Source organism: Pristis pectinata, chromosome 5, assembly GCF_009764475.1.
Source record: "Pristis pectinata isolate sPriPec2 chromosome 5, sPriPec2.1.pri, whole genome shotgun sequence".
Taxonomy (NCBI): Eukaryota; Metazoa; Chordata; class Chondrichthyes; order Rhinopristiformes; family Pristidae; genus Pristis; species Pristis pectinata.
Window position 1 is genome coordinate 69,935,639 of NC_067409.1, and position 26,773 is coordinate 69,962,411.

A 26,773-nucleotide genomic window follows, 5' to 3' on the forward strand; every position below is an offset into this window, starting at 1 on the left:
ATGCTATCTTATTGAGGCAGTGCCTCCTGTAATGCTGTCAGTGGTGGGGAGGGCTGTGCACCTGATGAGTCAGGCTGTGTCCACTATTCTCTGCCGCCTCTTGCTTCCCTGTGTGCTGAAATTGCTGTGCCAAGCCATAATGCAACCAGTCAGGATACTTTCAGCAGTATATCTGTGGAAGTTTGTTCGAGTATTTGGTGATATGCTGAGTCTCCTTAAGCTTCCAAGGTTCCAAGTAGGTGCATCAGATTAATATCTGGAATGGATGGCTTGTTTTATCAACAACATTTGGACAGGCTGTGCTTGTATCCACTGGAGTCTAGAAGTGTGAGAAGGGATTTGATAGAGATGTATTTGAGGGGGTTTCTTGTGAATCTAAAACTTGGGGTCACTATTTTAAAAATAGGGAGTAGGATGAGGCACAATTTTCTCTCTGAGGGTCATAAGTCTTTGTTAAGCTTTTCCTCAAAGGACAATGGAAGCAAGCCTTTGAATATTTCTAAGACAGAGATGTATTCCATATTAGAAAGGGGAAGTGTGAAAGGTTGTCATGAGTAGACATGCCTGCAAAGTTGAGTTTACAGTCAAATTATCCATGTTCATATTAAATGGCGGCACAGTCTTGAGCGTCCATGTGGCTTACTCCTGCTCCTGATTGATATGTTTAACCTTCATTGAGAAGTTTTGGCATCAGTGTGGTATAATTCTGTGAAAATGGATGGAGAAAGCCCAAGTTCGTTTCACTGGGGCCTATCCACCCCACACTGAGCCGTTACTCCAGGCCAGACTAGTATTCCGGCCTCGCTGGTCACACGTATCGTATCATCTTGCAGGAGTGACAGCCTGCAGGAGAAATTATCTGACCTACCTGTTACTGCTTACTGTGCATAAACATCATCCATGCAAGTAAATAGAACCAACATTGACTGCTGAGGAGCAAAATTGGAAGGGAACAAGTATGATTACATCATACGTGCAAAATATGCAAACAAGTTCTGTACGTGAGCTGAACTCCAATTCTGACATTGAGTTCAGTTGAAGTCTGTGTTTCCAAAATTTAGACATAAGCACACATCATACATTGTGTGTTTAGTATGTGGTAGGGGGCAGTTTACCACCCCCCACGTTCACCTCTAATATATTTTTCAGTAGAGACTTCGAAGTCAGGAGTATCGGGCATCTCCTTGTGGCTTGGTTTAGAATGCTGTTTGATAAATGGGAGGTTTATTACACTAAAGAGACTACATAAATGCAATTTATTGTTGCAGTCTTTTTGTCTTCAGGAAAGTGGAAAGTCTTTGTGATTTATCCTGCACAGTGCTGCCTCTGAGGCTGATCACAGATGGATCGTGCATTAATCAGTCGAAGAGGCCAAGCCAAGTGAAACAAAGCCACAGCTTCCTCCCCTTTCCCTCTCCCCACCCCAAACCGTGAAGATTGCAGATTAACAAACAAATCTTTGCTTTGTTCTCATCTGATTCAGCTGCAAAAGGCTTCTGCTTATTTGGATGTTGTACTGCAGTTTGAATATCATGGGCCTTTTGCATGTGATATTTATGTTCCAAACAATATTGTTAGAAGCCATTTGGACCGAATCTCTCAACCCAGGCCAGGTATGAGCTTCCATGTACAGCTTTTATTAAAGCTGTAATTGACATGATTCTAGCTGCCTGCTGGGGTCTGAGCCAATTTCAGAAGATGTTTTTTTTTAGAAATTCGATCCATTCCCAACTGGTTTCATTGTCTGATTTGCTCTTTCCCTGGCCAGGGTAGATGTCAGTAATGAATCGGCTGTTATGTGAGAGCTGTTGACCATTTATTCTTTGTCTCCTGATTTTCAGCAGCTTTTTCAAAGTATGAAATAAAATCCTTAGTAATGACTTGTAAACGGGGGCTGTGTGTAACCAGGTATGTTGGTGAACAAAGCTGGTGAGGGAGTGAACTGTGAGCAGGGTACAGAGATTTGCAGAAGAACAAAGGCAGGTTGAGTGAGTGGGCAAGAAGATGAAATCTAGAGTACAATCTAGGATTATTTTTATGAAAGATATAAAAGATAATATAAATAGGATATTTGCTAAATGGGGAGGAATTAAGTGTGGGTGCAAGTCAAGTCGAGTTTGTTGCCATGAGCACAAGTACTGTGAGGTACAGGTGCAATGAATAACTTGCTTACAGCAGCATAATCAAAGACCTTTGATAGCAAGTGCCACTAAGCTGTAACATAACCTCTACTTCCCATTAAAGGCTGTCCAAAAAGTTATTGTTTATTATCTTGGAGCTGCCAGAAGTCTGTGGTGCATATTCCTTGTGAAGAGTGTTGCTTTGTGAAGGAGTGTTATTGAAACACTACCTTCATTCTCCTGTTTTGTTGTGTGACTTGACTTCCTGGTTGCCATTCCCCACCCTCCCACTCGTTGCCTCACTCCAATGCCTGTACAGAGAAGGTAGCCTAACCCAAACGGGCAGGTGTTAATAGTCTCTCTTCAAGTCTGGCTGCACTAGTGTGTCTTTCCAAGAGATGTCGAGTTGTATGCCTGTCACTGGTCCAGAAACAACCATCAAAGAAATGTCTAGAGAGCAGCTTGAGAGAGAAGGTCACTTCACAGAGATGTTGTATAAAGATTGGGCAGTGATTAGAAGCTTATTTTAGCTGAACAGTGGCAATACAGCTGCTGCCTCACAGCTCCTGAGACCCGGGTTCAATCCTGATCTTAGGTGCTGTCTGTGTGGGGTTTGCAGGTTCTCCCTGTGACTGTGTTGGTTTACTCTGGGTTCTCCAGTTTCCTCCCATGTCCCAATGATGTGCTGGTTGGTAGGTGAACTGACCAGTGTGAAATTGCCCCTAGTGCTTAGGTGAGGGGAGAGAATCTGGGGGGAGTTGATGGGAACGTGAAGAGAATAAAATGGGATTAGGATAAATGGATGGCTGACGGCATGGTCTCTGTGGGCCGAAGGGCCTGTTTCTGTGCTGTACCTGTCTATGACTTTATAACTCTAAGAGGTAGGTTTTAAGTGGCTTCTTTAGGATGAAAATGAATGTTAAGGATGAATGAATGAATTAAAGTTTGGGTTCCTGAATGCTCTCAATACAGCTTCAATCCACTACATTTGGAGGAGAGGGCTGATTTAATTTTGTAAGTTCTATAAACTTATGAGAAGGTGAAAAAGAGATTTTGAATGAATCTTGTTTAGATCTCCTGAGTCACACTTCATTTACAGCATTGTGCTTTGCACCACTGTTACCCTCAGACTTATGAAGGAACATTTCCACTGATGATATGGATGCCAATGAAGTCCTCTTGTAATCCATATCACCTGAAATCACCTGGTTTGCAGATGCTTGTAAATTTCTATAGTGTGAGATTATTATTGCCCACAAATAATTAGTATTCTGGATGCTAAAATAAGGCATGTTGGGATTAGGTGGGAAAATAGAATTGAGGAAGTGGATCTGTCATGACTGTGGTGAAGCAGGCTGGCTTCTCTTTCAGGTGTTCAGGGAGAGTGATTCTTGATTCACACCACCTAATAGAAAAGAGAGAATTTAAAGCTGGAAATGATCTTATCACCTGCTTTATTTGGATGTAAGTGACAGATAGAAAAAATGTTTTGGCCTTTTAACCTTTGCAGTGGAATTTTAACATAATCTTGTTCCACATAGAACAGTGTAGCACAGGAACAAGCCCTTTGGCCCATGATGTCTGTACCAACCATGATGTCAGGGCCAACCATGATTCCAGAATCAGAATTGGAATCAGATTTATTATCACTGATTGTATGATGTGAAACTTATTATATGTTGTGAAATTTGTTGTCTTGCGGCAAAGACAAAAATTACAAAAAGAGTGGGGGGGAAAGCAATAATGAGGTAGTGTTCATGAGTTAATGGACCATTCAAAAATCTGATGGCGGAGGGAAAGAAGCTATTCCTGAATCATTGAGTGTGGGTCTTCAGGCTCCTATACCTCCTCCCCGATGGTAGTAACGAGAAGAGGGCATGTCCAGGATGGTGATGGTCCTTAGTGATGGATGCTGCCTTCTTGACATACCGCCTCTTGAATATGTCCTTGATGGTGGGGAAAGTTGTGCTCATGGGAGAGTTTGCTGAGCCTACGACCCTCTGCAACCTCTTGCGATCCTGTGCATTGGAGGCTTCATTCCAGACTGTGATGCAACCAGTCTGAATGCTCTCCACTGTACCTCTGAAGAAATTTGTAAGAGTCTTTGATGACATTCCGAATGTCCTCAAACTCCTAACGAAGTTATTGGCTCCACTGTTCAATCCTGCCCCTCAGCTTCACTGGTCCACCTGATCCCCAAAATATCCAACTGCCATAAGATGCCAGAGTTCATCAGTCTCAGTCTCAGACTGGCCAACCCAAACTGATCCCGTCTGCCTGCATGTGGTCAATGTCCCTCCATTTCCTGCCTGTCCGTGTGTCTAGTGTGCTGTATCTAAGTTTGCTGTTGATGTGAAATGTGCCCTATGAGGAGGATGTATAGAGACATCACCAGGTTATGCAGGAAGGCCAGAAGATGCAGATGGACATAATGTGGAAAAATGTGAGCTCATTCACTCTGGCAGAATAAATAAAAAGCCAAAATAGTTTAAACTGAGAAATTAGTAACTGTTGGTTTACAGATGGATTGAAGTACATGAGGTACAGAAGCTAAACATACAAGTACAATGCAGTCTCCTTTATTGTGAGGAGCTGAATACAAAAATAAAGAATTCTGCAGTTATCGCAGACCTCAGTGATATCTCACTTGGGTGTCCATTTTTCTGTTCTTGGCGTCAGTGCTGCTTGGCTTCACTGGATCATTTCTTGGGAAAGGAGATTGCCCTTTTAAGGGGAGAATAAAAAAGGCTGGCCCATAGTCAGAGTTTCAGGGAGTGAGAGAGAATATCATTGAAATTTACAAAATTCTGAGGGGGATGGGGAGGGTGGATGTCCCTTGGCTGGAGAGCATAGAATTCGGGGCTATGATTTCAAGGGAAGAGGTGACCCCATTATGGTGGTGGTGGGGAAATATCCGGTATGTAGGGATTTATGAACCTTCGTAATTCTGCCCTGCAGATAGCTGTGAGACTGTCACTGTCAGTCTGAGACTGGTGGATTTTGGCATCTTATTGGGTATTTATGGGGATTGGGTGGACCAGTGAAGTTGAGATGCAGGATTGAACAGTGGGGTGAGCTGGAGGTGCTGCATGGTACCCTTGCCTCTACTTCCGAGCAAGGGTTTTGTAGTGCAGTGTATCCATTTGGCAGGTGAGAACTTCCTTAGCTTTTCACAAAGTGTTAAAATCTGGCTTGCAGTTGGTTACTAATTTGCCCACCTTTTTGGATAAGCTGCTCTTTCAAAGTCTTATGTGGCTGTTCTGTGCAAATGTCCAATTTTATCTCCTCCAATCTCAGTCCAATTTTATTTCCTTCAAGCAGCCCATCTTTGTTTCCTCCTGAAATACACAGGGGTCTCTTTGTGACTTGCTGAATTGTGCAATTCAAAGGTTAACCTTTGAAGTAATTTGTGCCATGGATAAAGGGGAACCAGTGGATGTGCTATACTTGGATTTCCAGAAGGGTTATGATAAGATGTAACATCAAATAAGTGCTCATGGTGTCGGAGGTCACACATTGGTGTGGATGGAGAAATGGTGATTAACAGGAAATGGAGAGTAGGCATAAATGGGTCTTCTGCTGGTTGGCAAGATGCAACGAGTAGTGTGTCACAGAGGTTGCTGCTTTTACAATTTATGTAAGTGACTTGGATGAAGGCACCAAAGGTTTGATTGCTTCATTTGCTGATAACACCAAGATGGACAGGAACCAAAGTTGTGAAGAGAAAACAAGGAGGCTACAAAGGGATATAGATCTGGCAAATGGAGTATAATGTGGATTTGACAGGAAAAATAGATAAATTGAAATAGAGATTGCAGAACTCTGAGATGCAGAAGGTGCATGATTTGTAAAAGGTAAGAATGTAGGTGCAGCAAGTAACTACCAAAGCTGATGGGATGTTATCATTTGATCCTGGGTAATTGAATGCAAAAGAGGAGAGGTTATGCTTTGGTTATATGGCACGTTGGTGAGATGATATCTGGAGTTGTGTGTGTGCAGTATTGGCCTCTTTTTATTGAGGTGTTGGAAGCAGTTCAGAGAACGTTTCCTGGACCGATATCTGGAATGGGTGGGTTGTCTCATGAAGTGTTGGACAGAGAACGATTATTTTTGTTGGAGTTTGGATGGGTGAAAAGGAACTGGGTTGAAACAAAAGAAAAGCTTTTGTGAGGATGTTTCCTCTTGTGGGAGAATCCAGAACCAGGAGTCATTGTTTAGAAGTAAGAGATCATCTATTTAATATAGGTAAGAAGAAACATTTTCTCTGAGTGTCATGAGCCTTTGGAGCTCTACTTTCACTGGCTTTTGTGAAGATAAGTCTTTGAGTATATTTAAAGCAGAATTCATAGATTTGTGTTAACCTTTCATCTCTTTGTGCACTGGGGGTAGACAGGACTGCCTAGTTGAGGTTTCTGTCAGACAGTCCATGATCTTACAAGCTGCAGGGACCAGGTGATCCACCCCTGTTCCTAATTCATGATCATATGTTTAGTCAGTCAAATTAAAAGCTCATTTTTCCACATTTATTTATGGCTGAATTGCAGACCAATTTCAATAATAGTCCTCATGTCTGAGATTAGTGTGTGTTGGTCGCTGTTTGAAGGAATGATGAAATTGGAGAGATATCTACATCTTCTAATTGAAGGGTAGTGTGGCTCCTTGTGTTTGAATAAGAAGGTTCCTAATACGGATATTTTGTGACCTAGTTTCACACAGTATTCTGAGGTAGAATGCATGTAGGTCAGAGAAAAATGGAATTGCCTTGTCATAGCCGGTTCATCTGAGTAGAACAGGAGAGTTCAGCTTGACACAGTTTTAATTTTAGAAGGCAGGGTTTTAATGCTCTCACAAATCTATTAATTTGTTGCGACAGCCATTGTTATAAAATGGAATATTTGATTGTTATAAAAACATGCTGGGAACACTCAGCAGATCAGGCAGCATCAGTGGAAAGAAAAACATTCAATGTTTCAGGTTGAAGACCCTTCATCAGAATTGGGAAAGAGAGGATGCAAATTCACTTTAAGTTGCAGAGGATGGGATAAGGATAGAGTCACTTTAATTCTCCAACCTCCTCACACTCTGACTGTCTGTCTGTACATGTCCTCCTGCATCCTCTTGTTATAATGAAGCCCAGCACCTCAACTTCTGTGGGCACATTGCAGCCTTCCAGGTTCAACATCAAATTCAGCCATTTCAGGTAACTCGTTCTCTCTGTATCAAAACTGGCCAGTTCTGTTATGGGTCTTCAATCTGTGATATTGGCAGTTTTTCTCTCTCCATTCACATGTCCTACTGCACTATTTTCACAGCTTTTACCTGTCCCTTTTTTTTATTTTCTTTATTAACTATCATCTGTGTGGCTTCATCTACCTCAGTCGATCAGGGATATTCCCTTCATCCTATCCATCCCTCTTTCCCTCCACCCCCATTTCCTGTAACATGCTTACTCACATTCCTGGCTCTGATGAAGGGTCTTCGACCTGAAGCATTAACTCTGTTTCTCCATCCTCAGATGTTGCCTTACCTGCTGAGTGTGTTTCCAGCATTTTGTATTTTCAGTTTCCAGCCATTGGTACTTCATGAAAGTCATTTGTTTTTGTGCTATTTTAGTAGGAATTTGAAAGAGAGTTAATTGATGTCCTTTGATCTTCTTGTAATCATAAAACTTCCAGGCATATGAGGAGGATGTTTGACCCATCTTGTCCATACTGGAAAGCTGGTTGCCCTGGGCTGCATGTTGGTGCAGCTGGTAGAGCCGCTGCCTCACAGCTCCACAGGCCCGGGTTCGATCCTGAACTCTGCTGCTGCCTTTGTGGAGTTTGCACACACTCTCGAGACTGTGGGGGTTTCCCCATGTGCTCTGATTTCCTCCCATTACAAGATATGTAGGTTGATAGGTTAATTGGCTGCTGTAAATTGTCCCAAGTGTGTAGATGAGTGGTGGAGTTAATGTGAACATGGGGTGAATAAACTGGCATTAGTGTAGGATTAGTGTAAGTGGGTGTTTGATGGTTGCCATGAATTTAGCAGCCTAAAGGGCCTGTTTCCCTATTGTATGACTGACTAAAACGGCAGGAAAAGTATCCAATATTATTTTATAAAGTCTCCTTACAGCAGCCACCTTTGTTCCCTTTCTCTTACCTCCATGTTGAAATTGTTGCGTCTTGCCCACTCCCAGCTACCAGGAGCATTACTGAAACATCGGGGAGTCCAGTGGGAGGAAACTGGGGCACCCAGAGGAAACTTGTATGGTTACGGAAAATGTGCAAACTCTGCACTGACAGAATCCAGGGTTAAAATCAAATTGGTTCATTGGAGTTGTGTTGCCTGCTGCAAGCAAACAGCCCTGTTTTTCTTGGCTGCAGTTGGACGTCTGGAGTCTGGCAGACTCTGCTCCATTGGCTGAATGAACCAGTGGTATTTACTTCCTTTCCACTGGAGCAAACGACCCACTTTGTAATGAATTTATTACATGTATTTGTTTTGTTCTGAAATAATCTTTGAATGATTCATTTTGTTTACTTCAGTTTAGTTCAATAGTTGAATACAATTAAGCCTCTGCCCTTTGAACCTGTAACAGTGAATGCGAGCAAGTTCTGTACATGGTGTCATGGCTAACTTTCAATGTCTCTCCTTTGCAGTCCTGTGCGCAGAACGAGTGGGCCAGATGACTAAAACATACAATGATATAGATGCTGTCACACGTCTGCTTGAAGAGGCAAGTGGTTTTTAAAAACTTCTTGGATAACTGAAGTGTTGTTATGATTGGTTACTGCTGTGTTGTGTTGCAAGTTGCAGATTTAGTGATCAACAATTACATCTCATTTTTTAAAAAATTTGCAAAGATATGTTTGTGTTCTGGGACTTCAGTCTCCAAACCAAGATGTTCTCAATGACAATCAAACGCAGTAGTAATGCTGAATTGTATACATACATTGCACATGGTCCAGTGTGTAATGAGTAGTCTCTTAGCATTGCCGTTGTATTCTTTCCTACATCTCTTTCCCTTTCTTTAGTAAATGATTTGTGATTGCAGAAGACACTCTATTCCTTGTTAAAACCTGCCCCTCTGGCCACTTTTATAGATTGCACTAATAGCAAAAATACAAGTCGGTTTTAGAATCAGAATCTGATTTATTATCACTGACTTAGATGATGTGAAATTTGCTGTTTTGTGGCAGCAGTACAATGCAAAGACATAAAATTACTATAAATTACAAACATAAATAGTGCAAAAAAAAAGGAATAACAGGGTATTGCTCATGGGTTCGCCGGCCATGCAGAAATCTGATAGCAGAGGGGAAGAGCTTGTTTCTGAATTGTTGAGTGTGGGTCTTCACGCTCCTGTACTTCCTCCCCAATGATAGAAATGAGAAGAGGGTATGATAGTAATGAGAAGAGGGCATTTTCCAGATGGTGAGAGTCCTTAGTGATGGATGCCACCTTCTTGAGGCACCTTGATGGTGGGTAGAGTTGTGCCCGTGATGGAGCTGGCTGAGTCTACAACCCTCTGCAGCCTCTTGCAATCCTGTGCATTGGAGCCTCCATACCAGGCTGTGATGCAACCAGTTAGAATGCTCTCCACCATACATCTATAGAAATTTGTACAAGTCTTTGGTGACACATTGAATCTCCTCAAACTCTGAACGAAGTGGAGCCACTGGCATATATTCTCTGTGATTGCATCAATGTGTTGTGCCTAGGACAGATCCTCTGAGATGTTGATGGCCAGGAACTTGAAGCTGCTCACCCTCAATGAGGACTGGTGTGTGTTCTCCTGACTTCCCCTTCCTGAAGTCCACAATCAATTCCTTGGTCTTGCTGACATTGAGTGCGTGGTTGTTGTTGTGACACCACTCAACCAGTCGATTTATCTCACTCCTGTATGCCTGCTTGTCGTCATCTGAGATTCTACCAAAAACAGTGGTGTTATCGGCAAACATAGATGGCATTTGAGCTACGCTTAGCCACACAGTCAAGAGTGTAGAGAGAATAGAGCAGTGGGCTAAGCGGGCATGCTTGAAGTGCACCTGTGTTGATTGTCAGCAAGGAGGAGATATTATTACAGTTCCGCACTGACTGGTCTCCTGATGCGGAAGTCGAAGATCCAATTGCAGAGGGAGGTATGGAGGCCCAGGTTTAAGGCCCATTTAAGGACTGCTGTTGATTTCTTGGTTATGCTCAGTACTAATTTTAAACCCAAGTTCTTGCTCGTGGACCTTGAGGCTGGTCAGACCTGGTGAAGGGATCTGGGCATGCACAGGTGAGAAGGAAGAGCAGAGTGTAAGAGGAGATACTGGAGGCCTGTTAATGGGATGGGAGAGCGGGGCCGAAACTGGGTCAGGTTATCTGTAACTCACTGGCATGCAGCAAGAACAGATGGGACAATGCACAAAATGCTGGAGGAATTCAGCAGGTCAGGCAGCATCTGTGGAGGGAGATGGACATTTGACGTTTCGGGTTAAGACTCTTCATCTGGACACAGATGGGAGTCTCGACTTGGAGTGGCTGGGGTGGATGGTTAAAAGTTTACATCATCCTTACATATGTACAGGGGGGTGGGTTGCTTGCTTCAGTTTTGGGCTTTGACAGATCTGTGGGGCACAATAGGGTTACTATCACACTGACCTGTAAAACAGATAGTGAACTTCTACTGTGTCTGTGCACATAACAGAGAACAAACCATCCAGAATAAGGTAGCCTGTAATAAAGCATGGTATTAGCCAAGTAGGATTCATGATGCAAGCACCAGTGCAGCAGTTGTGCATTCTGTTGCATAGTTTGAGCTTGAAAGCTTCATTAGTCATTGTGGGATTTGACTGCAGTTCTGCAACTGTCTGTGAGGACCTAGCAGGTAACTCAGAATGAAGTAACCTGATGAAGTTAGCCGTTTGGCTGAAGCAGGTACTCGCAAAGCACAGGGTTTTCTTATTCCCCGTCACCTTGCACTTTACCAACAGAGATGCCTTTAATTATCCCTCTTTATTTCTCAATAACTTGCAGTTAAGTATTTCTGTTGCTTTTTTGGTTTATGTACTGGTAACATTTCAGCAGTGACTATTTGAATCTATGGGTAATGTTATTGATAAAATAGAGACAAAATCTCACCAGTTCATGGAATGTTCCCTTTTCCAAGTCCTCGGACCCTGTCACTGGGTGAGAGAGTTACTTTTGTTTCATTCTAATTTTTAGAAATTAACAAGACTGTTCAGGTTAACACAGATCTCAACATGTTAACCTAAAATGTAAAAGAAAAAAAATAATTTTTAAATCGCATAGGCATGTAGCATCATTGAGAGAATTCATGTTGTAATTTTTGGGTAGATTTGTGGTTCTATGTGGACCCTTATTCAAATGCTGTCTGCACATCACTGCTGGAAGAGGAGTGATGAATGAAGCTGGATGTCACCCTCTCAGCAGTGGCTCTACTTCTGAGCTCATGAAAGGTTATGGCTGAGGACATGATCCTTCGTAACTCCTGGGGATTTGGCCTTCACTGTCCTTTCGCTGAGCAAGGCAGCAGATGATGCTCTTGCACCTGTGTTCAGATCAGTGTATGGAGCTGAGTGATTCTGCAAACATGATTCTGCAGCACCCTGGTGTGATGATGCCCCCAGCTGTCTTTTGTTGTGTTCAACATGTAGTGTTGTGTGCAGTGGTTTCACTCAAAGCTGACAACTTGGGAAGAAGTGAATTAGATAGGCCAAAGATGCTTGCCTGATGAATTAGTTTTGACATCAGACATTAATTGTTTCTCTGTCCACGGGTGCTGCCACATCTGTGAGTATCTGAGTACTTCCACCATCTGCCTAGATCTCCCATGATTCTGGCTCGGGGAGTTCATAGACCAATTGCCTTACTTAGATAAGCCCACGAGTCCAGCTGTACATCTTGCCCAGCGCACTGACAGGTGAAATGCAGCAGATGCTGGACCTGAAATAAAAGCAGAAATTACTAGAAACACTCAGCAGACCAGGGAGTGTCTGTGGAGAGAAAGGACAGCTAATGTCTCAGGATGATGACTTTTCATCAGCATTGCCACATGAAGTTGGCCATTTGGTGCCTGGTTTGCAGAGGAGACAGTGAGCCATGGCCTCTGATCCTGACTGTCAACAGCTGGGAGCTGTGGATACAGGAAGGATGGGGTGGACTTTGATTAGGATGAATTCCACCCTTGAGTCACCTGCTAGTTCTTGCTGTCTGAGCTCTCCCATAAAGATTGGGCACTTGGCCAGGGAGCAAGGAGCTATCCATAGTAACAAAGATTTGACCATTATACCTTGGGTATTGTGGGCAGGTCTCACTGCCTTACCAGGAAGGACTCTGTTGGTTCCCAGGATGTCCCAGTAGGAGGATTGCCCCAACACAAGCTTTAATTAATTTGTAGATCAGCCGCAGGCCAGCATTGCTCTGTGCTCATCACACCTCCTCAGTCATTGTAGGTGAAAACTGAAGAAACAGAAAATGCAAGAAATACTCAGCAGGACAGGCAGCGTCTGTGGAGAAAAGAACAGTTAATGCGTCAGGTTGAAGATCCTTCATCAGAACTGGGAAAGAGAAAAAACATGTTTGTTCTAAATTGCACAGAGGGTGGGGAATATCTCTGATTAGGGAGAGGCCATGGTTGCTGGGGTGATCCCAATGTTTGAGTCTGGTTTAATTGATTAATGAGGGCAGATAGAGAGGGAGAGTGTAAACAATCAAACAAAGGGATGTGTTAAAGCTGTAAAATGCAGGTCAGAACTATTGCTGAAATCTGAAACCAGAGGGAGAATGCAGGAAGTGCTAAACAGGTCAGGTAGCGTTTGTGGAAAGATCATAGAATAATACAGCACAGGAAAAGGCCCTTCGGCCCATGATGCCTACGCCGACCATGATGGCAAATTAAATTAAACCAATCTGCCAGCACATGATCCATATCCCTCCATTCCCTGCATGTTCATATGCCTGTCTAAATGCCTCTTAAATACCACTATCATATCTGCTTCCATCACCTCCCCTGGCAGCCTGTTCCACGCACCTACCACTCTTTGTGTAAAATTAATGCCCACATATCTCCTTTTAAACTTTCCCCCTCTCACCTTAGAGCTTTGTCCTCTAGTATTTGACATTTCTATCCTGGGGATTAATACTCTGACTATCTATCCCATCTATGCCTCTCATAATTTCATATATTTCTATCATCTCCTCTCAGCCTCCAATGCTCCAGAGAAAACAATCCAAGTTTGTCCAACTTCTCCTTATAGCTAACACTCTCTAATCCAGGCAGCATCCTGGTGAACCTCTTCTGCACCCTCTTCCAAGCCTCCACGTCGTTCCTGTAATGTAGCAACCAGAACTGCACACAAATACAGCCTAACCAATGTTTTATATGGCTGCTGGGTTAATATTACAGATGGATAATCTACAGTAGAACTGACCAGTATCTGACACAGAGTGAGTTACCTATAGCTGTTGAATGCAGTCACCCAATCTGCCTGTGGTTTCCCCACTGCAGAAGAGATCACATTGTGAACATCCAGTGGAATGCAGTGGATTGGGAGAAGTGCAGGTGAATCACTGCTTCACCTGGTAAGATTGCTCCGGTTCCTGGATGGTGGGAAGGTAAGAAGGCAGGTGTTGCATCTCCTGTGGTTGCTGGGAAAATACCATGAGATGGGGAGTGATCCCTTTGTTTATCCCTCTGTCTAAGTGCCCCCATAAATCTATCAACCAGATGGCTTTATGACCAGCATACTACCAAGGTAGCACTGGTCTCACCATATCAGAGATTCCCAACCCTCCTCCACCTTCTCTGTAGCTTATCCCAGATCCGATGAAGGATCTTTGACTTGAAAATTTAACTGTTTCTCTTTCCACAGATGCTGCCTGACCAACTGAGTGTTTCCTACATTTTCTGCTTTTATTTCGTGGTCTCTTAGAGGCATTGTTCCAGAGACATTTGGCGCAGGACTCTCTCAGGACCTGTAGGTGGAAAAGTTATGTATGGGAAAGGCTGCCTTGTTCTTTCCACTCAACCACACCTCACTTGCCCTCTCTGCCTGCTCCCACCCCCTGAAAACTTTATACGGAGTGAATCAGAAAGCTATTGCACGTATTTACACAGTTAAATGTTAAGACTGATAAATGAATAGCTCTGTCCCAGAATTTGGTATCTGGCCTGATACATTCTCCCCAACTGAGTTTTTGCTTCGATACACAGCTGAGAAATGCTGTTTGCTTTGACTGAGCTAATTAATGACTTGGGTAACTGAGACAGGGGAACACCATTAATCTTTTACTCAAGGGCCAATCTGTGACTAACACCAGAAAACAATAAATTGGTAACCAAGGAGAAGTTTTGCACGTAGTGGAACTTTGGCCAATGTAATGTGCTGTGTGGCTTTAGATAATTTTTAATTTAACGATTTTCTAAATGCTTTTAAATGTCTCTGATTTTCGGAGTTCTAAAAGTTAACAAGCCCTTTGGCAGTGTTGAGCTGTCAAAAGGTCGTCAGGGGGTGGGGCTTTAGGGTCTGCCATCTAAGAACTGTTCACCACTGGCAACAGGCTCTGCTTCTTGGGATGGCTGTGGAATTCAGACCTGTGGATCAGGCATTTCCATGGAGCCAGGAGAGGTTAAGTGAGGCTGTGGGGAAAGGTCTGGGCTTGGTGGGGGAGGTGGGGACTGCAGGCAGAGTCCAGATTGGACATGATCCAGCCCAACAATCACTGAACAGCAGTCTGGAGGGGTTGGATGGAACTATTCTTGCTTCAGTTTGTTTTTTCCCTCCTCTTTGATCTTCTGTTACAATCTCATAAAGTGCTTCTTTCCATCCCTTGCACAGAAAGAACGGGACCTGGAATTGGCAGCACGAATTGGCCAGTCGTTGCTAAAGAAGAACAAGACACTAACTGAGAAAAATGAGCACCTTGAAGAGCAGGTGGAGCACGCCAGAGAGGAGGTGAGTTGCTTGAGTTTCATATCCATTGGCTGCTTAGAAAAAGGTTAATGGATGGAGCAGACGTCTTCATTCAGTGAGGGGTTTATATCTATTAGGTGTGAGTGTACTTTTTTAACAACTATCTGCACAGTGTTTTCTGACTTTGGATACCTTGTTGTATCAGTTCACTGTCAATAAAGCACGTTTGACCAAAGCTTTATCCTGCTGGTGTTCCTTATTAACCAGCAGTATGGGGAAGGAGCTTATTGATGCTGAGTGGTGAGATTGGGATGTTGCGGCTGAGGAAGTAGCCAGGTAGGAAGCAAATGTGAAGGAAAAGTGAGCAGTGCTTTGTAGATAGAGCAGGAGTTGGAGGGATGTGCTGCTTATGTTGTGAACTGGCAAAGTATGAGTGATCACAGCCATGTGCTCTGTACATGGAACTGGTGGAGCTGTTCCTAAGAGCACATGATGTACTTTCTACAGATCAAAGTTGTAGCTATGGGCACTCGCATGGGATCGATCCTAATTACACCTGTCTTTTAATTGGCTACGTGGAACAGTCCTTGTTCGAAATCTTCTCTGGCACCCCTCCCCAATGCTCTTTCCACTGCATCAACAACTGCACTCATGCAGAACTCGTAAATTTTATCACCTTTGCTATGAACTTCCACCCCAGCCTCAATTTCACTTGGACCATTTCTGACACTTCTGCCTTTTCTGGATCTCTCTGTATCCATCTCTGGAGATAACTATCCACTGATATTTACTGTACGCCCATGGACTCCCACATCTACCTCAACCACACCTCCTCCCATCCTTTTTTTGGGAAATGTGGCTTCCCCTCCACTGCTGTTGATGGAGACCTCACTCTCATCTCCTCCACTTCCTGCACTTCTGCTCTCACCCCCAGATAGAACAGGGATAGTGTTCCCCTGGTCCTCTCCTTTCCACCTGTCACCTGCAAGTTTCTGCCTCCCCCTCCCTCCCCTCCTTCTGCTGGCTATCTCCTCTCTACACACTCAGTCCTGATGCAGGGTCTCGACCTAAAGATGCTGCCTGACCAATTCAGTTCCTCCAGCAGTTTGTTTCATGCTAGCATGTGATATTGTCATGATCCAAGGAAGGATAGAGAATCAAGCAATGTGGCTGTATGTGAAAAGAAGATAGCAATATCTACAGTAGCCACAGGGAATGTTAAAAACATCTGGCAGGTCAGTCAGCATTTGTGGAAAAGCAGCAGAATTAACATTTGGGTTGAACACCCTGCACTCAGATTTGCAGCATCTGCAGTTTTGTGAAGTGGTAGGTGCTGGAGATATGTGAACCTCCTGGTGTCTTTGTGACTGCCATGGACCACTGTGAGTTTTTTCTGAGACCAGGGGTTGCAGTGTTGGCTGTTTGTGCCCATTGGTAGGAGCTGCCCACACATTTACTTTACTGCAAGGTAGTGAGTGAATTAAACATGGTAGTACAGCTGAGATACTGGCACTGGAGGTGCCTATAAGTGGGAGTGTCTGCAAAGACTCTGACGAAATGGAAAGGAGATGTTCTGGGAGCAACACTGCGAGGGAGAGAAATACAGATTGGGCTGAGGTACCCTGGAGAAATAACAGCCCTTTATATTTCTCTGGCTGTAATGCTCTGATGGCCGTTGAGTGGTTTTTAAATGTCTCCAACATCAGGAACTTTTAAATCACTAAAAATGTAATAACTAATTTTAAAGAAGTGAGTTGTTAACTTATCAAACATATGAAAGACAAAAATGCATAAAAGCCCTCATTAAGAACATTTGAGCTGTGGAAGCAAGGAGGGTGCCTTCCCCTCTGTCTCATAACCATGGCTCTACAATCCCCAATGGAGTCACTTGGCTTCAGGCTCTGCACCAGGCCTAGCTTGGCACAGGATTAGAGAGGCCATTCCCCTTCTAAGTATTGGGGAATCTCAACCGGATTGAACTCTGCAATTGTGGAGTCCAGTGGTTGAGTGTACTGACAGATGTGGTGCCATCTGTCCTTGGTCTGGGAACTGTGATGGTCTGTATGTGGAAGTCCCAGATGTACTGCTGTGTTAGTGGTTCAATGCCAGTGATTATGTTCTTATCCTCCACATTAGCCTGCAAGATCTAACCTGTTAATTAATCATCACGCGGGGACCAGTATTGTTTAACAAGTTTGTGTTGCTTTTAATCTCAGAGCATCCTATTTATACAACCTGGATAAAACAGCAGAACAATCTCAGCAATTGTGAGCAGTACTTTATAGATCTGCCTGATGATGTGTGATTAGCACTGAAGAGTGCTTGTTGAAGCAGGTTTAACGCTGATGGAGTGGTGCTCCACTCTGTCTCAGATCCAAGTGCTACAATGATTCCTCCTTCAATTGTCACAATTTGGATTATAAAGCATTCTATAAACACTGGTCTCTTTCTTCATCACTACCCTCGACTTCCTTTCCACTTGGGTTGGAATGGCTGTCAATTATGTAGTTTAACCTGGTATTAAGACCAGTAATGCTGAATTTATAAACATGCCCAGAGCTTCCTGGAGTAAATGCCAGAAATGCAGGTTGTGTCTGTGAATAGATAAACAAGTCACAGCATCTTAGTTGGGGGCCACCTGTGGCACTTTGCTCCATGTTTCCTCTCTGTTCTCATTGTTCATTTCCCCCTGCCCCTCCTCTCACCCTGACCTCACCCACCAGGTTTCTCAGCTACGTCATGAGTTGTCCATGAAAGACGAGTTACTGCAGTTCTATACCAACGCAGCAGAAGAAAGTGAGAGTGATTCGACCTCCTCCACACCGTGAGTATTCTAATCCATCGGGCAACCATGGGGTAGTGGGAATGCTAGAATAATAATCCAAAGGTCTGATGGGATCAAATCCCACTGGGGCAGTTTAGGGTATCAAGTAATTAAAAAAAAATCTGAATGAATAGCTGGTCTTGGTAATGGCCCAAACCTACAGCTGATAGTTGGTGAAATCCCATCTGATTGACTCTTGTCTCACAGGGAAGGATCGGTAGATTTCACTATCTCTGGCCTATTTGCAACTCCAGACCCCTCACGATGTGATTGATTTTTAAATACATTCTGAAATGGTCTCACAAACAACTCACCTCATACACAATGCTATGTTGAGATGTAATAAGAATAAAATCAGACTGACCACCTGAGAGCCACCAAGGCACTGGACTTGAAATCCCTGGCAAACATTCTCAGAAGGTCTGCAGCAGGTGGCTCACCTACCGCCTTCTCGTGGGCTGTTTGGGGATAGGAAATAAATGCTGGCCTTGTCATGAGTAAATTGAAAAGGACCATTGCAATAATGAAGCACCTGTGCCTTACTCTAGGGAGAGGAGAATGGAGCAACTCCAAATGTAAAATGACAGTGGATATCTAGTTGTACTGCACATAAAACAGCAGGGATAGCCATACAGTAGCAGTGTTTTAACAAAAAAAAACTGATGCAAAGGTGGCTTCAATAGCATCACCCCATGGTTTCTACCACTCAATGACAAGGGCAGCAGTGCATGAGTACACCACCACCCATGAGTTCTCCTCCAAGTTGTGCACCATCCCGATTTGGAAATATATCACTGGTGCTTCAGTGTTGCTGGGTCTAAATCCTGGAACTCGCTCCCCAACAGCACCTTCACCAAAAGGACTGCAGTGGTTCAAGAAGGCAGCTCACCACCATTTTCTCAAGAGCAGTCAGGGATGTGCAATAAATGCTGGCCTTGCCAGTGATATCTTCTATTAGATCATGAATCTTTACAAGGTGCATAAATGGTTGTTTCCACAGGGGGAGCAGTTGAATTGGCTGCTCATGGAAAATTAAAAATCTTGCCATTGGTTGTCTCTGCCTGACTGATACTTAGAAACTTAATCACAGTTTCCATTGTGGGAGGTCTCATTCTGTACATGAATAAAAGTCTTGGTTATAAGACATGAGCTCAGACGGTCTCAGTTCTCAGAGTTTGATTTGACTGTCCCCAGGTTGCGACGGAATGAATCTGCTCCATCTGTACAAAATTACTTTCACCTGGATTCCCTTCAAAAGAAGCTGAAGGATTTGGAAGAGGAAAATGTTGTTTTAAGAACAGAGGTGGGAAAAAAATTAGTTTCTAGCTTTAGGTTACTGTTAAAAATCAGAGTATAAGCATTTCACTTGTTAAATTCTCCCCATTGTGCTCTGCTTTCTGGGTGTTCATTGAATCCGTGGGACCACATATATCAATGCATATTCAGATCTGAAATAAACATAGAAAATGTAGGGTCTCTGTGGTGAGTCAGGCTGTGTATGTGTGGAGGGAGAGATGATTATCATTTCAGTGGGTGATCTCATTATAGCTGCCAAAGTTTAAACAAGATTTGAGTTACAGGAAAAGTGGAGAAAGAAGATGGAACAAAATTGAGTTTGCAGTGGGTGGAGGGAGGAGAGTTTGAATGGTGAAAGAACTAATGCTCCAATGGAAATATAGGTGGTAATGGGAGGAGTGACGAGGAGGAGGTGGTCCAGAGGAGGTGTGGATGGAAGTAGCAGAAACATCACTTGAACCTCTTGATTTCACTGTTGTGTGAGGAGGGCTATACTGTTCCTGGTTAGGGGGTGAGGTGCTGTTCCCCAACCTTGTGTTTGGTTCTGTTCAGTGCTGGGAACCCCTTGGGCAATTCCTCAGGGTTGAGGCTGACTTGCTGCCACCCCAGTGCTGAGGAATGGAAGGTGCCTGTGCATGTTCTTTTAATGTGAGTGAGGACGGTCCAATGACGTACAGACCCAATATGTGCAAGTATGTACACGTGCCCTTTGACCGCACATGATCATACCAACAATTCTTACTCAGCCAGTCTTCTCATCCCCTCGGTTTCTCCAAACCCTTCTTCTAACCACCCCCTCCTCATCTCCCTCCCATTCACTCACCTTCTTTATTGTCCTCATGGTTCCCTTGTTCTGTCCTTGAACCCCACCCACAACCTCCCTGGATCTCCAGCCATTCATTCTCTCTGCCCACTGATCACTGACACTCATCCTCTTCAGTGACCCTCCGCAGTCGCCCTCCCACTGCCCCCTCTCCAGACCCAGCGGTCGTACTGCCCAAGACCCGTGGCTGAGCTCAGACCCCCGGCCCTCTCCCCTAATGTTAATTTCCTTCACCCCTTGGCAATGTAAAGTGGCCATAGTTTGTTTGAGTTGTGTTCTAGTCTTAAGTGGGTGTTTATGGCAGTATTACCTGTTTGTAATGTAACGCATTTTATCTGGTTCCTCAGACATGCCATCTGCAGACTGAAACGATTTCGTATGAAGAGAAGGAACAGCAACTTGTGAATGACTGTGTGAAGGAGCTAAGTATGTTATAATTAGCCCAATGATCTTGTAAGGTTAATAATTCTAAACGGAAGTAATCATTCTCTCTTGAGTATTACATGTTATTAAATGCATCTTTTTCCAAAGCTAGTAGCACCATTGACTTTAGGGCAGGCGGTTAAAATGATTGCAACAGATAAGAAAGACTTGTATTTCTCTCGCATTGATCATGATCCCAGGAGATCCTGAAGCCTTCACTTCCCTGAATAGTACATTTGGTAAATGCACAGTGCATCAAGTCTCTCAGATGCAGGCTGATCATCTGTTTTCATGATGTTGCTTAGCCATGACTCTGGGGAGACCCCCTGCTTTATGACAGTTCTATAGGATCCTTTGTGTACAGTTGTTACAGCAGACAGGGCTTCTGTTTGATGCCTCATCTGCTACACAGCTTCTCTGAAGCTACAGCACACCTCAGCACTGCACGAGAACACAGGAGCCGGAGTAGACCACTCGGCACCTCAAGCCTGCCCCACCATCATTATGATCTTGGCTGATCTACCTCTTCTGTGCCAGTCCCCATCGCCTTCATTTTCCTGATTGTTCAAAAAATTATCTGCTTACTCTGAATCCTCACTGAACTAGCCTCCACAACCCCTGGGGTAGAGAATTCGCCACTCTCTGAGCAGTTCCTTGCACCTCTATTTTAAATGACTATATCCTTATCTTATAAATATGTCCCCTTGTTTGAATTCCTCCCACATGGAAACATTTCGCTATCTGCTGTGTTCTTCCCCCTCAGGTTTTGCATGTTTCAATAAGACCACCCGTAATTCTTTTAAATTCCAAAGAGTAGAGGTGCTAGTGATAGGACAACCTCCTCGTTCCAGAAATCAGCCCACTGAATTTCTTGGATTGGTTTTCCTTGTTGGTCTGCACTCAGACTTGAACCCAGAACATTTGGGTTCAGATAAAAGTTGAGAACAAAGGAGAGATAAAATTTCACAAACATTTAGTGTTTGCTTTGGAATCTGGGTGATAGGAGAGGACGTCCTACAGTGTCTGTACCATGTAGCAGCAGTGATGACATGAATTACTTGGGGGTAATAAAATGTCTCAGAACACTTCAGCAGCTCAAAAGAAATCCACAAGCAGTCAGTGAACTATAAGGTGCTCTGGAGCTGTTCACAGACTCTGGCACCCCTCCCACTCCACCCCCTACCCCCCCTCCTGCAGTTGCTGAGCTAAGGTAACAAGTGCACCTTGTAACCGGCCCTGAGCACTGACTGACACAGCCTGCGTGGCTCCATGCAGTTGAAGTGGTCAACGACCTGCATTGTAAAAGGATGATTAGATAAGCTTTTTCTTTACCTTCCTTTGTTTCCATGCATACGTATGTTTTCATTTGAGAGCAGCTTCATAAATTTTAAATAGCTTCAATGTTTTAAAAACAATTCAATTTTATTTTTATTTATTTTCAATTATTTAAATTTTTAGAAGAAAGGATTAGGAAAGAAGTAAAGAAAAACCCAGAATTGAACTATGAAATTGGAATTGGTTTATTATTGTCACTTGTACCGAGGTACAGTGAAATACTTGTCTTGCATACCGTTCATACAGATCAATTCATTACACAGTGCAATGAGGTAGTACAAGGTAAAACAATACAGAATGCAGAGTAAAGTGTCACAGCTACAGAGAAAGTGCAGCTGCAGGTACACAATAAGATGCAAGGTCATAATGAGGTAGATTGTGAGGTCAGGAGTCCATCTTATTATACTAAGGAACCGTTCCATAGTCTTATAACAGTAGGAGAGAAGCTGTCCTTGAGCCTGGTGGTATGTGATTTCAGGCTTTTGTATCTTCTGTCTAATGGGAGAGGGGAGAAGAGAGAATGTCCCGGGTGGGTGGGGTCTTTGATTATTCTGGCTGCTTTACTGAGGCAGCGAGAAGTATAGATAGAGTCCATGGAGCGGAGGCTGGTTTCCGTGATGTGCTGAGCTGTGTCCACAACTCACTGCAATTTCTTGCAGTCCTGGGCAGAGCAGTTGCAATACTAAGCTGTGATGTATCTTGATAGGATACTTTCTATGGTGCATTGATAAAGGTTGGTGAGTGTCAAGGGGGACATGCCAAATTTCTTAAGTCTCCTGAGGAAGTAGAGGTGCTGTGGTGAGCTTTCTTGGCTGTGGCGTCTACGTGGTTGGACCAGGACAGGCTATTAGTGATGTTCACTCCTAGAAACTTGAAGCTCTCAACCCTCTTGACCTCAGCACCATTGATGTAGACAGGTGCATGTGCATCATCCCCCCTTCGTGAAGTCAATGACCAGCTCTCTTGTTTTGCTGACATTGAGGGAAAGGTTGTCATGACACCATGTCACTAAGCTCTCTATCTCCTTCCTGTACTCCAACTCACCGCTATTTGAGATACGGCTGACTACGGTGGTATCATCTGCAAACTTGTAGGTGACGTTAGAGCAAAATCTGGCCATGCAGTCATGAGTATATAGGGAGTAGAGAAGGGGGCTGAAGATGCAGCTTTGTGGGGCACCAGTTTTGAGAATAATCGTGCCGGAGGTGTTGTTTCCCATCCTTACTGATGAAATTAAATCATTGGGGAACATAAAACAATACAGTATTTTATCGATAGATCTATATGAAGGGAAGATTGGGATGGGATTGAGGCCACTAAGAGACAGGATAAAACCACAGAATGATGGAAAGGGACAGGACAGTGTCACAGGGAATGTCAGAGAGATGGCAGAAATGGCTTCAGGTGATGGAAATTTGGATGACGACATGAGTAATGTGATAAATCACTTTAAAATAGAAAAGTAAATAAATTTCTATTTAGGAGATATTTAGACAGACAAATTAACAGGCAGATGTGCAGGTTAAATTGGCATTGTGGTTGGCACAGATATCATGGGCCATAGGGCCTGTTCCTGTGCTGTATTGTTTTATGTTCATGCTCCAGCCTGGATGGATTGCATCAGTGCTTTTTTAAAGGATCTAGGGAAGAGAGACCATTTCCACTGACAAGGAATGGTTTAAGCAGAGGCAATCCATATCAGACAATCAACAAATCCAACAAAGAATTCGGGAGAAGCTCCTTTACCCAAAGAGCAGTGACAATGTGGAATTTCCTCACATGGGGAGGTAGAAATGAATAGTATTGATGCATTTAAGGAGAACCTGGGCAAGCACATGGGGTGGTGGCAAGGGTGATGGGGTGCGGTTGGCAGAGGGAATAGAGGGTCTCTCTGGTAGTTTTAGAGGAGCACAGATGCAGCATAGATTGGTTAGACCAGATGGTTGATATCTTGTTTAATCTGATGTAACATTCTCTTAGTCTAACAACAAAAATGCTCCTTTTATCTTTGCAAAATATGAATTGGTTCTCCAATATGCATTGTATTGTGATATGGGGTCCATTATAACATTTGCAAATTCAGAATTTGTGATGGCGCTGCACTTTCTCTGAAGGGAAGCCTGTCATTTGCCTTGACATAGAAGAATGATGAGCAAAACAATATATTGGGTGGAACGTTGGCACAGTTGGTGGAGCTGCTGCCTCACACCACCTGGGTTCAATCCTGACTTCTGGTGCTGTCTGTATGGACCTTGCACGTTCTCCCTGTGACTGCATGGGTTTCATCCAGGTGCTTCAGTTTCTTCCCACATCCCAAGGATGGTAAATTGGCTGCTGTAAATGGACCCTAATGCAGGTGGATGGTGGGAGAATCATGTTGATGGTCATGTGAGAGAGAAAGTGTATGTTGCAATTTTATATAAGATGTTGGTGAGGCCGCATTTGGAATATTACGTTCAGTTTTGGTCACCATGCTATTAAGCTGGAAAGAGTGCAAAGGAGATTTACAAGGTGTTGGGACTCAAGGGACTAGATTCTGGAGAGAGCTAGAGCAAGTTGGGACACTTTTCATTAGAGCATGGGAGAATGAGGGGTGATGTTATGGAGGTGTATAAAATCATGAGGGGCATAGATAGGGTGAATGCGCAGGGTCTTTTTCCCAGGGTTGGGAAATCAAGAACTAGAGAGCATAGGTTAAAGGAGAGAGGTTTAATAGGAACCTGAGAGGCAACTTTTTCACCCAGAGGGTGGTCAGTACATGGAAGTGGTTGAGGCAGGTATGTTAACAACACTTAAAAGGCACTTGGGCAGTTACATGGATAGGAAAGGTTTAGAGGGAATTGGGCCAAACACAGGTGTGGGACTAGCTTAGATGGGAATCTTGGTTGGCATGGACCAGTTAGGCCAAGGGCCCTGTTTCTGTACTATATGATTCTGTGACTCTTAAGTGGATAGCCAGCATGGACGTGATTGTCCTAATGGTTTCCTTCAGTGTCATAAAGACACTGAAGGAGACCATTAGGACAATCCTGGTGCTGGCACAGTTCCCTTGTGAGAATCAACCTCCTGTTCTATTCCCTCTGCATGTTCTAATCTGCTGCAGTGAGTGGAACTGGGTGTGGAGAACCTGAGCTGAGATGATAGACTTGCCATGCCCAATGTATCGAGAATCCTGGGTTTAATTGGCTTGGTACATGGTTGTCTGTAAATTGATTTTTTTTCTCCATAACCTGACATTTGTGATCCTTTTTGCTTACTTTAACGATCACCATCACATTGCATTCCCTGGGACTGGGGAGGCTAATGGAGACTCCACTGTGGGTGTGTTGGTTAATGCCAAGTGGGCGGCATGGTAGTGTAGCAGTTAGCATGACACTATTACAGCGCCAGTGATTGGGGTTCAACTCCCGTCGCTGTCTGTAAGGAGTTTGTACGTTCTCCCTGTGTCTGTGTAGGTTTCCTCTGGGTGCTTCAGTTTCCTCCCACATTCCAAAGACATACTGGCAGGTTAACATGGGTTTAAATGGGCGGTGTGGACTCTCTGGGCCGGAAGGGCCTGTTACCATAAAGTTTTTATAAAAAATTCACTCGTGTTCCTATTTGAGAAGATTAGCATGACACATTTTTGATGGCTGCACATTGCTGAAGTTCAAACTTCTTTTCAGCTTTGTTTTCTTTTGGATGGTTAACAGTGAAGTAATCAAAGTGTTCTTCCCATTGCAAAGTGAAGCACTTCCCTTCTCTTCCTGCATGATGTGGATGGCTTCTGCGGAGGTTTGGGGCAGACTGTTGCTGGGGTTGGAATGGACAGGCAGGTGGTGGCTTCCCAAACACCTTGGGATTTTTATCTGTAGTGTGCTTTTCATTATTCTCACCAGATTCCTGTCTGTGTCAAACTCATTGACAGAGACAATTAACATTTACAATTAACCTTTCCTTCCCCTTCTAATTCTCCAGGAGATGCAAATATTCAACTGGTTAACTTGGCTGAGGAACTGGCGAAGAAGACGGAAGATGCAGCACGGCAGCAAGAAGAAATTACGCATCTGCTCTCTCAAATCGTCGACCTGCAGAGGAAGACTAAGGCAGTGAGTGACAGTAGAGACACAGGAGACTGCAGATACTGGAATCTGGAGCAACAACCTGCTGGAGGAACTCAGTGGCTCAGGCAGCATCTGTGGGAGGAAAAGAATCGTTGACATTTTGGGTCCAAGGGTTTGGACTCAAAACATCGACTGTCCATTGCACCCCCCACCCCGCCACTGCTGGAGCCACTGAGTTCCTCCAGCAGATTGTTGCTCCAGTGAGTGACAATACATTACTTCTTTCTTTCCAGTCATGGCTGGCTTATGGGTCTTCTCTGTGAGTAGAACCCTGATTTCATATTTAAGATATGTGAATCATTGAAATGTGCAGTTCAGAAATAGGCATTTGGCCCATTTTATGAATGCTGGCTAAAAATGTACTCTTTGGACTAATCCTAATGTCCAGATCTTGGTTTGTAGCACTTGCAGTACTGAAACTGAAGGGTTATTTCTTTGTATTGAACACTGTATACTGTAGGGCACTATCATCTTTGGGGGAGGGTGGGTGGGTGGTGCCTCCTGGGCTACTGGGGTCTTGACACCCAAGGTGAGAGCTCTGAAAGTGGTGGTGATTGGAACCAGGCAGTTGTCAATTATTGGTGAGGAATTTTGCTCAGAGCAGTTATGCTCATTGATGCTTAGAGAAAGTTTCCCACAAAAATCCAGTGGTCTCTCTGGCAGTGACATCTCACACTGGTTGCTGTCAGGTGCCCAGTAGTAGTAACGTCATTGGTGGGCTGAGGAGCCAATCACTTTGAGATTTCCAGGAGCAACCCAGAAAAGAAACACCAATTATTTATTAATGAATATTTTAAATAGAGCATGAAATAGTGTTTATAATATGCACATAAAGTGAAGTTGGAAGCCAAAATAGCAATGTTATGTGAGAATTGGAATTTGCATATGAAATTAGCCTTATTTAGGCCACTAAAGTTTGCTAAGCAGTAAATATAACTTTATAT

General features: G+C 43.7%; 1 protein-coding gene across 2 annotated transcripts in view; it reads left to right on the plus strand.

The window, feature by feature from the left end:
* trak1a (trafficking protein, kinesin binding 1a) overlaps positions 1-26,773 on the plus strand; it is a 216,031-nt gene that overhangs the window by 165,267 nt on the left and 23,991 nt on the right. For both annotated transcript variants that reach the window (XM_052015442.1, XM_052015443.1), the window contains 6 exons: positions 8,765-8,841; positions 14,951-15,067; positions 17,749-17,849; positions 19,044-19,152; positions 20,316-20,394; positions 25,684-25,814. In XM_052015442.1, the coding sequence (XP_051871402.1) occupies positions 8,765-8,841; positions 14,951-15,067; positions 17,749-17,849; positions 19,044-19,152; positions 20,316-20,394; positions 25,684-25,814 (614 nt within the window). The remainder of the gene's footprint in view (positions 1-8,764; positions 8,842-14,950; positions 15,068-17,748; positions 17,850-19,043; positions 19,153-20,315; positions 20,395-25,683; positions 25,815-26,773) is intronic.